Raw genomic sequence first — 18,088 nt, 5'->3', positions numbered from 1 at the left:
TGAAGAAAATTGACTGTCCCTGCTTTTCTAGAGTATGTGAGAAGGGATGCAGCTTAAAGGGACAAATGTTTTGAGTTTAGTAATATGGGGCCTGAGTATTATGATATACTAAAATGAAGCACTGCAGAAGTCAAATTTTAGGAAGACATTTAACAAGAAAAACTGTTTTCTGAACAGATATCTGCAGAGGGATCACCTCAATGCAAAAGATGCATTGGAGAGCAAATCTTCTAAAATGAAGTAGGTAAGTACTTCAAGGTTGAAAATCTCTTCCTGATTAAAGGCTGAAACCTAAAGAGAGTGAGGTCAAGGAGGAGAGGCAAACACAGTTTTGCTAAGACAGTGAAGCAAGTTTATTCGAAAGTTTTAACAGAAAGCTTAGCCCTGGACTATCAGAGCAGAGCAAACTTGTAGGAAATGTGTTGTCATTGGAGGAGTCTCCCTCATGGCAAGTGTGATTCTGTATCAAATCCCAGAAGAACGTATCTTGCTGCTTCTCAGTCTCTGTTACCTCCCTGCCCAGAGTGCTCCATAAGGATTCCAAGGCTCTGTTGTGTTAGCTCTCCTATGCCACCCAGACTTAGAGGCAGGTGAAATGTGATTTCCTTACCAGGACATAGAATTATCCCAAAGCAGAGCAGGGCGAGTTGCCATGATAGGCCAAGGGCAAATGGTTTTCAGTAGAAGCCATAGGAGTAATACCTTCCATAGCAAGATGGGTGGCAGCAGCCATAGCCACAATAACCATAGCCTAGGCCTCCATAGCCATAGCCACCATACCCCAGGCCTCAATAACCATAGTTGCCAAAGCCACAGCCACGGAAGCTGCCACATCCACAGCCATAACCAGCACCATAGCCATAGCCCAGGCCCCCATAGTAGCTGCCATAGTAGCACATTGTATCAGGATTCACTTAGTTGGATGGATGTTAAGGGTAGATTGTGTGAGTATGAAGGGCACTATCTGCACTGGGACTTTTATATACTTCCAACAGGAAGGAGGTGTGGCAGACACAGAATCAGAATTCTATAACTTCCATTAACCAAATTGCCAGGAGAAAATCCCATTTGTTGTCATTGTTTGGTTCCTGACAACAATTCCTCCAGCTCAGTAACAGTTTTATTTTTTTTTTTCATTTGTGGTTCCTCTGAGAAGGCTCAGCCATTTTCCTGTTGCTGTAATGAGGAATGATTATTGTGTTGCCAAAGCCTATGTGACTAAAGTGGCTGTTGTCCTACCCATGCTTCATGTTGTTCTCCTCCCAGATGACATTTTTATCTTTCCATTACATTACCTTCTCTTGCCTTCCGATTTTTTGTCTGGGCAATGGAATGCTGTCTCTCTAAATCAATGCTTCTTGAGACTCACATGACAGAATAATTCACAGAAATTTCAAATTTGAGTTGAGATTGTGGTGGAGCATTGCTTTGTGGAATCCATCCATTCAACAACCATTCCAAAAACCTCCCCAGTATTTGCACTGTGACAGCCACTGTGTTTATGTTAGGGATACAAAACAATGTCAAGAGATTCCCTGTCCTCAGGTAGCTCTGAAGTTTTAAAGCCAGGGAGAACATTAAAAAAAACCAAGGCACCTGCCATAAACATGGAATGTTGATGGGAGAAGGTGTCAGAAGCAGAGACACCAGCCACTAGGGGAAAGAAGAAAGTCCATGTACAACTGATTTTAGAACTGAGAATATAATGGAATACAAAGTCAGAGAGGGAGGGAGGAGAGAGGAAAGAATTCTGGGGAGATGTAAGAAATAATTTATTTCAACCCCTACTCCATGCCAATCAGTATTAATCAATTTGACATGATTCCCTAGGGTTAGGAATTATATATTCTCTATATTAGGCCCCGTAACTGTGACCTATAGATTCTAAATTCACTTGCTTAATCATAGGAAGCTAAATGGAGGCCCTCCAACCTTATTTTTGTTTGTTATGGTGACCAAGAATGGAGGTGGTGACTTAATGACATGGAAGGTCCCCTAACTTATTTTTGTACCTCTGGACCATGTTCCCATGTCCACCATAAGCAGGTAACCATATTATGACCACTTAGTCAGTGGAGATGCCCCATGTCTGCCCCAACCCAAGACCTCCCTGCTGACCTACCATTTGTAGCTAATGCCACATTTCTTGGCCTGCAAAGCAAGCTCTATCAACCAATGGGATTCTGTACTCTGTGTAGCCTCTTTAGAATGTTCAGGTATCAAACTTCACAAAAGTAAGGCCCTGGAAAAAGAAGACTTCTTAGATCATAAGGAAGATCAGAGGTTCACTGCATTAGAGGGAACCAAGGACCCTTTAATAAAGTGACATTGGCTCAGATCTTTGCCTCAGTCTCTTTTATTGAAGGTTGGACAATTTTAATCCCCCCACAGTGTGGACAGCCAACTAGTGCAAAGGGAAGCAGAAGGGACATGAAATGCATTGTTTGAGTAAAAGACAGTAGGCTAGCACTGGCAAGACCTTCAAATTGTGGGGTAAAATAAAGTGTACTGTGACTGGAAAGGTGGGAATGGGCTAGCTAAAAATGAGGGCAAAAAGCCAGACAGATTCTATCTCTTTAAATCAGCATATAAGATCATATAAGATTAAATCAGTTTATAAGATCATTGGTTCAAGGATATGAACTTGGAGGGCTTTAGGGGAAACCGGAGTCAGATAAATGCTTTAGAAATATCCCTTGGGCTGCTGCTTGGAGAAGGAATTTGAGAGGGAAGATGATTGAGACAGGTAGGCCTATCAAAGGCACTTGCAGAGAGAAGCTGTGAGGCCCTGATTTTAGATGTGATCTATGAGATTTGAGAGAGTGTTTGGATGCCAGACATGGTATGTAGGTAGATAGAAGTAGTTTTGTAAACTGATCAAATAGATGCAGAGATAATGAGGGGTCAAGGAGGTCCCTGATAGGGTGGACCAAAAACCTTGGCTTGATGTTTGTGATCTGAAAAGGAACAGAGAATTTGAGAAGAGGTAGTATGCTTTGGACAAGGCAGGATGACGAAATATGTAGTAGAATTAGGCTTTAAGATATGTAGTGAACATCAAGTTGAAATTTGTGGACATTGACGGTTCATGTTGTGGGACTGGTGCTCAGAAGAGATGAACATCTAGATCTGGACATTTCACAGTGAATGGCAGTGCAAAGGTCATTGAAGCCCTGAGACCTAAGAAGAGTTTGTTATTTCCCCTCTGTAGAAAGTAGAGAAGAGAGAAAGGAAAAGAAACACAAATGTTTGGTTCAGCCAGAGATAGAGGGTCTGAGATGATGGGATGATGGGCCACCTAAGTCCACCAGAAAGGAAGAGTTAGATTAGAAAAGCAGAGTCAAGCACACCCAGAAGCACCTGTTGGGAAGAATAGTCTAAATTCTAAGGTATATCAAGAAGAAGGAAGACTCAGAAGAGGCCATTAGTTTTGGTCATGAGATTATCACTGGATACTATGGAGAGGGCAATTTCTCTCAAGGACGAAGGTCAGGAACCTGATGTTCAGGGCTTTCAAAGACAATGAAAGAGAAGTAGCCAGAGACCCTCACTAGATCCCCAGTGACCTCAGTAGAGTCATGGACTTTGTAATGTGGAAATCCTGGAAAGTGCTGATTTTGTGAGGTTGGTAGGGTCATGCAATCTGTGCATGAGCAGAGAGCCAGCTGAACAAAATTAGTTTCAGAGAAATGCTGGTTTGGAGCTGGAGAAGAGATATTGTGCAACACAGAGAAGGGAACTGAGCTCAAAGTGGATCACATTGTCACCAACTATGACAGAATGGTAGTGGAGTGAAGAGAAAGCAGGCTTTAGTTCTCTGGTTATGGGGCATCTCAGAAATCCTTCAAGTCATTGTAGAAAATTGAGTTCAAGGAGGTTGGGGCAGTAATAACTGTCTCATCACTCACCCCAACCTTGGATTTTGTTATAACTCCTCTTTCAAATATAAGAAAGCCCAATAAGATATCACATGACAACCAGAATTCTCACTGTGACCTTGAGATTTTATGATGAAAGGCACAAGGGCCTAGAAATCAGGAAAATGGAGGTGATGGTCAGTCTGTAACCTGCACTGCTCCATGCATGTCTGGTCTATGATTAGACTAAGGAGAGCATCCAGAGAAGTCTAGACCATGAGGCTGAAGGGGCTCCAGCTGAAGACCTAAGAGACTCACTTGGAGGAACTGAGATTCCTCATTTTAGAGAACACTGAGGGGCTGAACTTAGCATTTAGAGGGCATTTCAACAGCCCTCACATAATATAAGTATTAGATCACTTCTGTTTGTGCCCAGGAGGCATAACATGGTTTCAGAGATAGCATTTGTCCTACCCATCCCTAAACTGATTTTTGTCTTTGCTAAAGAGAATGGAATACTCTTTGCCTAATGTGAAGTATCCAGTAGAGAAATTATCTTATTCATGGAGGATTTGTTCCCATTGAATGATTCCTGACAAACCATTGGTGAATCTTTTGGAGGTATGTTTTGGGAGAAATCAAGTAGAGTGAGGCTGTTGAGGGCATTTCCCTCTAAAATCCTGTGGATACACAGAAATGTACATTTTTTTTCAAATTAGAACAATACCAAGGAGTGATATATAGTAATAAAAAGGCTTTTTAAGGTAATGATGGTAGTGGCACTTGTACTGTTTTCTTCACTGTTTGAAACACAAGTTCAATCAATAAACAATTATTCAGTAGCAACTCAGTGCCAGAGAATGTGCTAAGCTCATCTTTCTTCCCCAGAACCCATACAAAGAACATAATTTCTGGGGCCATATAGGCCTATGAAGGTGAGGAATCTAAAGTCAGTAGACAGGATGCTGAGCTGCAAAGCAGAGGTTTTCTTTCCCTTGATGTTTGAGTTTATTAGGGAGTTGAGGTTTTTGAGTGTTTTCTGGATGCCCTTGTAATAATCAAACTTTTTTCTCTGCTAACAGGAGGACCCAGCTCTAGGTCAGAATTATAAGTTGGATAGGCTGAGCAGTTGGCCTCAGGACACTGGTCCTAAAAGGTACAAAGTTCTATGACAACCTTCACACTTGGATTATGATTCTCTTCTGTAATCTTTGTGGTGGGCTATCCCCTTGTGCTGTGCTCCAAGTCTTCAGATTGCTTGCTGACAACACAATGGTGGAAGAAAGCTATATAAGGAATTTATTGTTCAGTCGTTTTTCAATTGGGAGCCCATTCAAGGATTTCTTGCTAATGATAACAGAGTGGTTTGTCATTTTCTTCTCCAGCTCATTTGACAAATGAGGAAACTGTGGCCAATAGGGTTAAGTGACTTTCCCAGGGTCATGCAAACTAGTGTTTGTGGACAGATTCGAACTAAAAAAAGATGAGAATAGGCCCAATTCTTGATAAAATATATTGCCTAGCTGCCCCAGTCAACAGGTTAAGCTAATTCAGACAGAATCAGGGACACCTTGGAACTGGAGGTCATGAACCATGAACATGACAGCATAACCATGTGAAACTTTTTGAAATATTTTTTTTTCAGTGAGGCAGTTGGGGTTAAGTGACTTGTCTAGAATCACAGAACTAGAAATTATTTATTATGGGTCTAAGTCCAGATTTGAACTCAGGTCCTCCTGATTCAAGGGCTGGTGCTCTATCCACCGTGCCACCTAGCTGTCCCCACTTTTTGAAAACCTGAAGAAAATTGCTTGTCCCTGTGTTCCTAGAACATGTGAGAAGGGATCCAGCTTAAAGTGACAAATGCCTTGAGTTCAGTAATGTGGGACCTGAGTGTTACGATTTACTAAAATGAAGTACTGCAGAAGCCAATTTTTAGGAAGACATTTAACAAGAAAAAAATGTTTTCTGAACAGAAATCTGGAGAGGGATCAATTGCCTCATTGCAAAATATGCATTGGAGACCAAATCTTCTGCAATGAAGTAGATAAGCACTTCAAGGCTGAAAAATCTCTTCATTATGGGAGTCTGAAACCCAAAGAGAGTGAGGTCAAGGAGAAGAGGCAAAAACAGTTTTGCTAAGCCAGTGAAATATGTTTATTAGAAAGTTTTAACAGAAGGCTCAGCCATGGTCTATCAGAGCTGAGCAAACTTGCAGGAAATGAATTGTTATTGGAGGAGTCTTCTTCATGACAAGTGTGATTCTGCATCAAATTCCAGAAGAATGCATCCTGCTGTTTCTCAGTCCCTGTCACTTCCTTTTCCTGAGTGCTCCATAGGGATTCCAAGGTTCTGTTGTGGTAACTCTCTCATGGCACCCAGCCATAGAGGCAGGTGGAATGTGATATCCATACAAGGCCATGGAATTAGCCCAAAGCAGGGCAGGACAAGTTGCCATGACAGGGTAAGAGCAAATGGTTTTATCAGTAGAAGCCACAGGAATAATACCTTCCACAGCAAGATGGGTGCCAGCAGCCATAGCCATAGCCACCATAGCCCAGGCCTCCATAACCATAACCACCAAAGCCACAGCCTAGACCATGGAAGCTGCCACATCCACAACCGTAACCAGAGCCATAGCCATAGCCCAGGCCCCCATAGTAGCTGCCATAGTAGCACATTGTGTCAGGATTCACTTAGTTGGATGGATGCTAAGATTAGGTTGTGTGACTATGTAGGGCACCATCTGCACCAGCACTTCTTTACATTTCCAACAGGAAGGAGGTATGGCAAATGCAGTACTTGAATTCCATAACTTCCATTAACTAAACTGTCAGGGCAAAATTTCATTCTTGTCATTGTTTGGTCCCTGACAAAAATTCCTCCTGCTCAGTAACAGTTTTATTTTTTCTTCATTTGTGGTTCCTCTGAGAAGGCTCAGCCATTATTTGGTTTCTGTAATGAGAAATGATTATTGCATTGCCAAGGCCTATTATGTTTATGTATCTGATGACCTATGCAGGATTCATGGCATCCTTTGTGACAATTGGTCATCTCACAATGTTTACTATATACAATGTTCTCCTGGTTGTGCTCTCTTCACTCAGCATCAGACCATACAAGTCTTTCCAGGTTTTTCTGAAGTCAGCCTGTTCATCATTTCTTATAGCACAGTAGGATTCCATTACATTCATATACCACAAGTTGGTCATCCATTTCCCAATTGATGGATATCCTCTCAATTTCCAATTCTCTGACACCACAAAAAGAGCAGCTATAACTATTTTTGTACATGTGGGTCCTTTTCCCATTTTTATGATCTCTTTGGGATACAGCTGTAGGAGTGCTATTGCTGGGTCAAGGGTATGTACATTTTTATAGCCTTTTGGGCATAGTTCTAAATTGCTCTCCAAAATGGTTGGCTCAGTTCACAACTCCACCAACAATGCATTAGTGTTCCAATTTTCCCACATCTCCAACATTTATCATTTTTCTATTTTATCGTGTGGGACAATCTGATAGGTGTGATGTGGAACCTCAGAATTGTTTTGATTCTCATTTCTCTAATCAATAGTGATTAGAGCATTTTTTCATATGACTATAGATGGCTTTAATTTCTTCATCTGACAACTGGCTGTTTATATCCTTTGACCATTTGTCAATTAGGAAATGACTTGTATTCTTACAAATTTGAATTAATTCTCTATATATTTTAGAAATGAGGCACTTATCAGAGATACTGGTCATAAAAATTCTTTCCCAGTTTACTACTTCCCTCCTAATCTTGTTTGCATTGGCTTTGTTTGTGCAAAAACTTTTCAATTTAATGTAATCAAATTATCCGTTTTGCATTTCATGATGTTCTCTATCTCCCGTTCAGTCATGAATTCTCCTGTTCTCCATAAATGTGACAGGTTGACTATTCCTTGCTCTCCCGTTTGCTTATAGTATCAACCTTTATATCTAAATCATGAACCCATTTTGATGTTTTTTTGGCATATGGTGTGAGATTTTGTCTATACCTAGTATCTGCCATACTCTTTTCTGGTTTTCCCAGCAGTTTTTGTCAAATAGTAAGTTCTTATCCCAGAAGGTGAGGTCTTTGAGTCTATCAAATAAGATTACTGTAGTCATTGGCTACTGTGTTTTGCATACCTAATCTATTCCACTGATCCACCACTCTATTTCTTAGCCAGTACCAAGTAGTTTTGATGATTATTGTTTTATAATACATTTTAAGATCTGGAATGGTTAGGCCACCTTCCCCTGCATTTCTTTTCATTAGTTCCCTTGATATTCTGGACTATTAGTTATTCCAAATGAATCTTTTTATTATTTTTTTCTAGGTCTTTAAAACAATTATTGGTAGTTTGATTGGAATGGCACTGAATAAGTAAATTAGCTTGGATAAAATTGTCATTTTTATGTTAGCTCGGCTCATGTATGAGTAACTGATGGTTTTCCAATTATTTAGATCTGACTTTATTTACTTGAAAAGTGTTTTATAAGGAGGCCCCACCACACAAAGTCAGTGATCAGGACCTGTGATCCCTGCCAAGAAACTTGTGTCAGTGGCCCCTGCTCCCCAGCAGGAGAGCTCAATTTTTTTTAAAGGCCAGGAAATAAGCAAATATCATGAGCAAAAAAAAAAAACAAAAAACAACAACAACAAAAAACATAACACAGCTCCTTATTATGGGGACAGTGAAGATCAAATCAGAAATTCTGAAGAGGACAGCATTGTCAACAAACATACACCTGAAACCTCCAAAGGTTGAATTGAATGAATTGGTCGGAAGTCCGAAAAGCCTTCTTGGAGGCTTAAGAAGGATTTTAAAAGTCAAATAAGAGAGGAAGAAGGAAAATAGGGGAAAAAAATGAGAAGTATGCAAGAGAGAGTCAATAGCTTGGAAAAGGAAGGACAAAAATTAACTGTAAAAAAAAAAAAGACCTTAAAAATACAATTGGCCAACTGGAAAAAAAAAGTCCACTGAAGAAAATAAGTCCCTAAAAATACAATTGGCCAACTGGAAAAAAGTACACTGAAGAAAATGACTCCTTAAAAAGCAGAATTGGCCAAATGGAAAAGGAGAACAAAAAGTCACTGAGGAGAAGAACTCCTTAAAAAATACAATGGGCCAAATGAAAAAGGAGGTACGAAGTCTAACAGAATAAAACAATTTGTTAAAAATTAAAATTGGTCAAGTGGAAGCTAATGACTCTATGAGAGAGCAAGAATCAGTCAAACAGAAACAAAAGAATGAAAAATAGATGCAAGTGTAAAATACCTCATAGGTAAAACAGTTGACCTGGAAAATAGCTCCAGGAGAGACAATTTAAAAATTATTGGTCTACTTGAAAATCAAGATGAAAAAAGAGCCTGGATAGCATCTTTCAGGAATCATCAAGGAAAACTGAACTAAGGTCCTAGAACCAGAGGGTAAAATAGCCAGAAAAGAATCCACTGATCACCTCCTGAAAGAGATCCCAAACTGAAAATGCCAAGGAATATAGTAGCCAAGTTCCCAAATTACCAGGTCAAAGAGAAAATACTGTAAGTAGCCAGAAAGAAACAATTTAAATATCAGGGAACCATAGTCAAGATTACACAGGACTTTGCAGCTTCTACAATAAAAAATCATAGGGTATGGAATATGATATTGCATAAGGCAAAGGAGCTTGGATTACAACCAAGAATCAACTACCCAGCGAAAATGAGCATAATCTTTCAGGAGAGGAGATGGACATTCAATGAAATAGGGGACTTTCAAAACATCCTGATAAAAGGACCAGAGCTCAACAGAAAATTTGATCTTCAAATACAAGACTCAAGAGAGACATAAAAAGGTAAATGGGACAGAAAAAAACCCAACATGTTACTAATAAGGGCAAACTGTTTCCATCCCTACAAGGGAAGATGATACTTGTAACTCCTGATAACTGTATTGTTATTACACCATTTTAAAGGAGTATACATAAACAGAGGGGGGTGAGTATAAGTTGACTTTGATGTAATGATAAAAAAAATCTAAATGGGTTAAATGGATCTAAGTAAGTGGATTAATCAGATTTAAGTAAGGGAATATACTGGGAGAAAAGGAATGGAGGAGGCAGACAAGGGTAAATTACAGGGAAAAGGCACAAAACCCTATTACATTAGAGGGAAAGAAGGGAGGGAGATGAGCATTGTTTAAACTTTATTCTCATCAGATTTGGCTAAAGGAGGGAATAATATAATCAATTAGATATGGAAATCTAACTTGCCCTATGGGCAGTAGGAGTGAAAAGGGAAAAGAAACCAAAGGGAGGGGACTAATAGAAGGGAGTCAGGACTGAGGGAGGCTGTGGTCAAAAGCAAAACACTAGTGAGGAGAAAAAAGGGAGAAAGGAGAAAGAAAAGCATAAATGGGGGGAAATAGGATGGAGAGAAAGACATAAACAATAATCATAACTGTGAATGTGAATGGGATTAACTCTCCCATTAAACAGAAGTGGATAGCAGAATGGATTAAAAACAATAATCCTGCAATATGTTGTTTAGAGTAGACACATTTGAAACAGAGGGACACACACAGGATAAATGTAAAAGACTGAAGCAGAATACATTATGCTTCAGCTAAAGTTAAAAAAGCAGAGGTAACAATTCTGATCTCAGACAAAGTAAAAATAAAAATAGATCTTAGCAAAAGAGATAAGGAAGGAAACTACATCCTGCTAAAAGGCATCATAGACAATGAAGTAATATCATTACTAAACATATATGCACCAAGTGGTATAGCATCCAGATTCTTAGAGGAGAAATTCAGGGAGTTACAGGAAGAAATAGATAGCAAAACTATACTAGTGGGGGACCTCAACTCTCCCTCTCTGAACTAGATAAATCTAACCACAAAATAAATAAGAAAGAAGTTAGGGAGGTGAATAGAAGTTTAGAAAAGTTAGATATGGTAAACCTCTGGAGAAAATTGAATGGAGGTGGAAAGGAATATACTTTTTTGTCAGTGGTACATGGCACATACACAAAAATTGACCATGTACTAGAGCATAAAAACCTCCCAATCCAATGCAAAAAGACAGAAATATTAAATGCATCCTTTTCAGATCATGATGCAGTAAAAATTACATGGAATAAAGGGCCATGGAAAGATAGACTAAAAATTAATTGGAAACTAAAAAATCTCATCCTAAAATAATGAATGGGTTGAACAACAAATAATAGAAACAATCAATAACTTCATCAAAGAGAATGACAATAATGAGACAACATACCAAAACTTATGGGATGCAGTGAATGCAGTTCTTAGGGGAAGTTTTATGTCTCTAAATGCTAGATCAATGAATTGGGTATGCAATTAAAAAAATTGGAAAAAGAATAAATTAAAAATCCTCAATTAAATACCAAATTAGAAATACTGAAAACCAAGGAGAGATTAATAAAATTGAAATTAAGAAAACTACTGAACTAATAAATAAAACTATAAGAACTGGGTTTATGAAAAAACCCAACAAAATAGATAATCCTTTGGTTAATTTAATTTTAAAAAAGAAAGAAGAAAAGCAAATTATGAGTATCAAAAATTAAAATGGTGAATCCACCACCAAGGAAGAGGAAATTAAAACAATAATTAGGAACTATTTTGCCCAACTGTATGCCAATAAATTTGACAATCTTAGTGAAATGGATGCATATTTACAAAAATATAAATTGCCCAGATTAACAGAAGAGGAAGTAAAATACTTAAATAACCCCATCTCAGAAAAAGAAATTGAACAAGCCATTGACAAATTCCCTAAGAAAAAATCTCCAGGGCCAGATGAATTTACAAGTGAATTCTATCAAACATTTAAAGAACAATTAATTCCAATACTATATAAACTATTTGGGAAAAAAAGGTGAAGAAGGAGTCTTACCAAATTCTTTTTATGATACAAATATGGTGCTGATACCTAAACCAGGAAGAGTCAGAACAGAGAAAGAAAATTATAGACCAATTTCTCTAATGAATATAGATGCAAAATTCTAAATAAAATATTAGCAAATAGATTATAGCAACTTATCACAAGAATAATACACTATGACCATGTAGGATTTATGCCAGGAATGCAGGGCTGATTCAATATTAGGAAAACTATCAGCATAATTGATCATATCAACAGCAAAACTAACAAAAACCACATGATCATCTCAATAGATGCAGAAAAAGATTGTGACAAAATACAATACCCGTTCCTATTAAAAACACTAGAGAGCAAAGGAATAAATGGAGTCTTCCTTAAAATAATAAATAGCATCTACCTAAAACCTTCAGCAAGCATCATATGTAATGGGGAAAAGCTAAAAGCATTTCCAATAAGATCAGGGGTGAAACAAGGATGTCAATTATCACCTCTGTTGTTCAATATTGTACTGGAAATGTTGGGTTTAGCAATGAGAGAAGAAAAAGAAATTGAAGGTATTAGACTAGGTAAAGAAGAAACAAAGCTATCACTCTTTGCCGATGATATGATGATATACTTAGAGAATCCTAGAGAATGAAGTAAAAAACTACTTGAAATAATAAACTACTTTAGCAAAGTTGCAGGCTATAAAATAAACCCACATAAATCATTGACATTTGTATATATCACCAACAAAGCACAACAATAAGAGATAGAAAGAGAAATTCCACTTAAAGTTACTGTAGATATTATAAAATATTTAGGAGTCTACCTACAGAAACAAACCCAGGAACTATATGAACACAATTACAAAACACTTTTCACACAAATAAGGTCAGATCTAAATAATTGGCCAGGGAGAACATTAAACAAACAAACAAACAAAAAAAGAGGCACCTGCCGCAAACATGGAGGGTTGATGGGAGAAGACCTCAGAAGCAGAGGCACAAGCCACTAAGGAAAAGGAGAAAGGCCATCTACCACAGGTGATTTTAGAACTGAGAGTATAATGGGATAGAAAGTCAAACCTTCAATAAAAGAGACTGAGCCAGAGTTCTGAGCCAATGACACTTTATTAAAGGGTCCATTTTTCCCTTTAATGAAGTAGACATCTGATCATCCTCATGATCTCAGAAACCCTCTTTTTCTGGGGCCTTATTTTTATAAGGTTTAATAAAAGATTTTGGCTGGGCAAGGCATGGGGCATCTGGACTGAATAAGGGGTCATAAGAGTTACTTGATCATGTTCGACAACAGAACATGGTCCAGTGGTACAAAAATAAGTTGGGGGAATTTCTATTTTTTTAATATTTAATCTACATTATAAACACTTTCATAAGTTTAGATAATAAATAAATGTCATTGAGTCACTTCCACCATGCTGTACTCAGTCACCTTAATAAGGAAAAATAAGGATGAAACGCCTCTAGTTAGCATCCCATGGTTAAAGAAGCGAACTTAAATCTGCAGGTCATATCTCTGGGGTGTAATATTTAGGACTTATAATTCCTACTTCTATGGCATCATATCAAATTGATTAATACTGATTGGAATGGAAGTCCAAATGAATTATTTCTCATATCTGCTCAGGATCCTATCTTCTCTCCTTCCACCTCTAACTTTCTCTATTCTATTATATTCCCAGTTCTAAAATCATCTGTAGTACATGGCCTTTCCCCTTTCCCCTAGTGGTTTCTGCCTCTGGTTCTGAGGTCTTTTCCCATCAACCCTCCATGGTTGTGGCAGGTGCCTTGGTTTTTTTTTTATATTCTCCCTAGCCTTAAAACTTTAGAGTTACCTGAGGATAAGGATTCTGTTAACCTTCTTTGTATTCCTAATATCAGCACAGTGGCTATCACAGTGCAAACTTTGGGGAGGTGTGTGGTTTTTGGAATGATTGTTGGATGGATGGATTCCACAAAGCAATGCTCCGCCACAGTCTCAACTCCACTCTGAAATTTCTGTGAACTATTCTGTGACTTGAGTCTCAAGAAGCATTGATTTAGAGAGACAGGATTCCATCACGCAGACAAAGAATCAGAAGGCAAGGGAAGGTAGTATAATGGAAGGAGAACAATGCCATCGGGGAGAAGGATGCCACAAAACCTGGGTAAGGCATCAGCCACATTAGTCACATAGGCTTTGGCAACAAGATAATCATTTTTCATTACAGTAACCAGGTAATGGCTGAGCATTCTCAGAGGAATCCCAAATGAAGAAAAAAGAAAACTGTTACTGAGCTGGAGGAATTGTTGTCAGGGACCAAACAATGACAAGAATGGGATTTTGCCCTGGAATTTGGTTAATGGAAGTTACGCAATTCTGGTTCTGAGTCTGCCTTACCTCCTTCCTGCTTGAAGTGTATAAAAGTCCCTGTGCAGATAGTGCCAAGTACACTCACACAATCTAAGCTTTACATCCATCCAACTAAGTGAATCCTGACACAATGTGCTACTATGGCAGCTACTATGGGGACCTGGGCTGTGGCTATGGCTCTGGTTATGGCTGTGGATGTGGCAGCTTCCGTGGCCTAGGCTGTGGGTTTGGGGGCTATGGCTATGGAAGCATGGGTTATGATGGCTATGGTTATGGCTGCTGGCGCAAAATTCATCCCTTTTCACATGTTCTAGGCACTATGATAATGAGGGGTCCAGGATGTCCCTGATGGGATGAACCTAAAACTTTGGCTAGATGTTTGTGATCTGAAGAGGAATAGAGAATTTGAGAAGAGGTAGTATGCTTTGGACAAGGCAGGATGAGGAAACATGTAATAAAATTAGGGGCTTTTAGATATGTAGTGAACATCAAGTTGAAATTTGTGGACATTAACAGTTCATGTTGTGGGGCTGGAGCTCAGAGAAGATGAACATCTAGATCTGGAGATGGCACAGTGAATGGCAGTGCAAAGGTCATTGAAGCCCTGAAACCTAAGAAGGATCTACTGTGTCACCTCTGTAGAATGTAGAGAAGAGAGAAAGGAAAAGAGCCACAAACATGAGGTTCAACCAGAGATAGTGGGTCTGAGATGATGGGATGATGGGCCACATAAATCCGCCAGGAAGGACAGTTAGACCAGAAAATCAGTGTCAAACACAACCAGGGGCACCTGTTGGGCAGAGCAGTTAAAATTGTAAGAAAGATCAAGAAGAAGGAAGACTCAGAAGAGGCCATTAGTTTTGGTCATGAGGCCATTGCTGGGAACTTTGGAGAGAGCAGTTTCTCTCAAAGAAGGAACCTGAGCTCATTATATCATGGTATCTATTTTCTTATCATGGTATCTATTTTCTTCACAACATCTCTGGCATCCAAACACTTCTCTCAAAACTACAGCCCCCACCTTTGATCAGGGCCTCACAGCTCCTGTCTGAAAGTGCCTTTAATAGGCCTCCCTGCCTCAATCATCTTGTCACTCAGATTCCTCCTCCCAGCAGCAGCCCAAGGTAGTTTTCTAAAGCATCCGTGTGATTCCTGTTTCTCCTAATGCCCTCCAAGTCAGGAACTTGATGTTCAGGGCTTTCAAAGACAGTACAAAGAGAGTAGCCCATGACCTTGAGTAGGGTCCAATGACCTTGGTAGGGTCATGGACTTTTTAAATGTGAAATTCCTGGAAAGTACTGATGATGTGAGGTTTGTAAGATCTTGGAGTGTCAGCATGTGTAGACAGCCAGCTGAACAAATTAGTTTCAGAGAAATACTGGTTTGGAGCTGGAGAAGGGATATTGAACATCAGAGTAAAGGTAACTGAGCCCATGGCAGATCAGAGAGAATATAGTGGAGAGAAGAGAAAGCAAGCTGTAGTTCTCTGATTGTGGAGCATTTCAGAAGTTCTTCAGGTGACCCGAAAAAAATTGAACTCAAGGAAATTCAGACAGCAATAGGTGTCTCATCTCTTCTCCTACCTCGCAATCTGCTTACAACTCCACTCTCAAGGATATGGAAACACAATAAATTGTCACATGACAACAAGAAATTGCACGGTTACCTTGAGATTGCATGAAGAGAGGTAAAAGGGCCTAGAGCTCAGAAAAACAGACATGATGGTTGGTCTGTAACCTGCACTGCTCAGTGGATGGCTAGTTTTTGCTGCAGTTGAAGAGCACTGAAAAATCAGACCATGAGGCTGAAGAGCCTCCAGTTAATGTTGATTATGTGCTTGTACTGTTTTCTCCACTGTCTGAAACCCAAGTTCAATCAATAAAGGATTAGTCAGCAGCCACTCAGTGCCAGAGAATGTGCTAAGATCAGCTTTCTTCCCAAGGACCCACACAAAAGGCATGATTTCAGGGGCCATGTCGATCTGTGGAGGTGAGGAATAATAATGGTAATAATAAATAAAGAAAGAAAGAAACAGATAGATAGATAGATAGATAGTTAGATAGATAGATAAAGGTCTGTAGATTGCAAGCTGAGCTGCAAAGCAGATGTTTTCTTTCCTTTGGTGTTTGAGTTTATTACAGAGCTGAGGTTTTTGAGAGTTTTACTGTATGCTCTTGAAACAATGGAACCTCTTTCTTTGTGGACAAGAAGGCTCAGCTTGAGTTCAGAGTTGTGAGTTGGAGAGGTAGTTGACCTGAGGAGATGGGGCCAACAGAAGGCACAAGGTTACATGACAACCTTCATACTTAGAGTATGACTCTCTTCTGTAATCTTTGTGTCACTTGCTCTGTGCTCCAAGCCTTCAGATTCCTTGCTGACAACAAAAAATTGTGGAAGAAAGTTATACAAGGGATTTATTGTGCAGTTGTTTGTCAACTGGGAGTCCATTCAAGGATTTCTTGGTAATGATAACAGAGTGGTTTGTCATTTTCTTCTCCAGCTCATTTGACAGATAAGGAAACTGTGGCCAATAGAGTTAAGTGACTTGCCCAGGATTATGCAAATGAGTGTCTGAGGACAGATTTGAGTTCAAGAAGATGACTCTAGGCCCAACAGTCAAAAAAATCCAACATCTAGCTGCCCCAGACAAGAGGTTATAAGTCAGTTCATACAGAATCAGGAAAACTTTGGATCTGGAGGTCAAGAACCATTAATATCACACAATGAACATGTGAAACTTTTTGAAACCTTTAGGATAAAAGCCCTGTCCCTGTGTGCCTAGAACATTTCAGAAGGGATGTAGCTTACAGGGGGCAAATGCCTTGCCTTCAGTAAAGTGGGGCCTGAGTGTTATAATTTGCTATAATGAAGTACTGCTGAAGTGAAATTTTAGAAAAGCATGTAACAAGGAAAAAATGTTTTCTGAATAGAAATCAGGAGATGGATCACCTCATTGCAAAAGATGCATTGGAGAGCAAATCTTATGCAATGATGTAGATAAGTACATCAAGGCTGAAAATCTCTTCATGATGAAAGGCTGAAACCCAAGTAGAGTGAGGTCAAGGAGGAGAGGCAAAAAGAGTTTTGCTAAGCCAGTGAAATAAGTTTATTAGAAAGTTTTAACAGAAGACTCAACCATGGTCCATCAGAACTGAGCAATCATGCTTGAAATGAGCTGTCATTGAAGGAGTCTCCCCCATGACAGGTGAGATTCTGCATCAAGTCCCTGAAGAACAGGTTTCCCAGCTTCTCAGTCCCTGGAACTTCTCTATCCTGAGTGCTCCATAGGCATTCCAAGGCTCTGTTGTGGTAACTCTCCCATGCCACCCAGCCATAGAGGCAGGTGGAATGTGATGTCTTAGTTAGGCCATGGAATTGGCCCAAAGCAGGGAAGGACGAGGTTGCCACGATACTCCAAGAGTCAGTGGTTTTTCAGTAGAAGCCACAGGAATAATACCTTCCATAGCAAGATGGGCGGTAGCAGCCATAGCCATAGCCACCATAGCCCAGGCGTCCATAGCCCAAGCCGCCAAAGCCACAGCCTAGGCCCCAGAAGCTGCCACATCCACAGCCATAACCAGAGCCACAGCCATAGCCCAGGCCCCCATAGTAGCTGCCATAGTAGCACATTGTGTGAGGATTCACTTAGGTGGATGGATGTTAAGGGTAGGTTGTGTGAGTGTGTTGGGCACCATCTACTTGGAGATTTTTATACATTTCTAACAGGAAGGAGGTGTGGCAGACGCGAAACCAGAATTGCGTAACTTCCATTAACCAAATTACCAGGGCAAAATCTCATTCTTGTCATTGTTTGGTCCCTGACAACAATTCCTCCAGCTCAGTAACAGTTTTATTTTTTCTTGGTTTGTAGTCCCCCTGAGTCACCTCAGCCATTATCTTATTGCTGTAATGAGAAATGATTATGGTGTTGCCAATGCCTATGTGGTTAATGTGTCTGATACCCTACAGAGGCTTTA

The 18,088-nt window shown here is 39.6% G+C and overlaps 1 protein-coding gene across 1 annotated transcript; it reads right to left on the bottom strand.

Moving 5' to 3' along the window:
* Positions 1 to 677: 677 nt before the first annotated feature.
* LOC114029227 (keratin-associated protein 20-2-like) lies at positions 678 to 6,562 on the bottom strand. The gene is made up of 2 exons (XM_027843592.1): positions 6,393 to 6,562; positions 678 to 768 (listed from the first exon to the last, which is right to left on the bottom strand). The coding sequence occupies exons 1-2, from the start codon at positions 6,536 to 6,538 to the stop codon at positions 678 to 680; spliced, it is 237 nt and encodes a 78-aa protein (XP_027699393.1). The 5' UTR covers positions 6,539 to 6,562.
* Positions 6,563 to 18,088: the final 11,526 nt, after the last annotated feature.

The sequence above is a fragment of the Vombatus ursinus genome, unplaced genomic scaffold, assembly GCF_900497805.2.
Source record: "Vombatus ursinus unplaced genomic scaffold, bare-nosed wombat genome assembly UNPS02014924.1, whole genome shotgun sequence".
Taxonomy (NCBI): domain Eukaryota; kingdom Metazoa; phylum Chordata; class Mammalia; order Diprotodontia; family Vombatidae; genus Vombatus; species Vombatus ursinus.
Note: the sequence above shows the minus strand (reverse complement) of the source record. Positions and strands in the feature narration are given on the sequence as shown.

What these genes read in the sequence shown, in the direction of transcription:
- LOC114029227 (XM_027843592.1), bottom strand. Translation starts at nt 6,538, where the DNA reads ATGTGCTACTATGGCAGCTACTATGGGGGCCTGGGCTATGGCTATGGC. An exon ending in TATGGTGGCTATGGCTATGG is followed by an intron (nt 769 to 6,392) that starts CTGCTGGCACCC and finishes GTATGGTGGCTA; the next exon opens with TGGCTATGGAGGCCTAGGCT.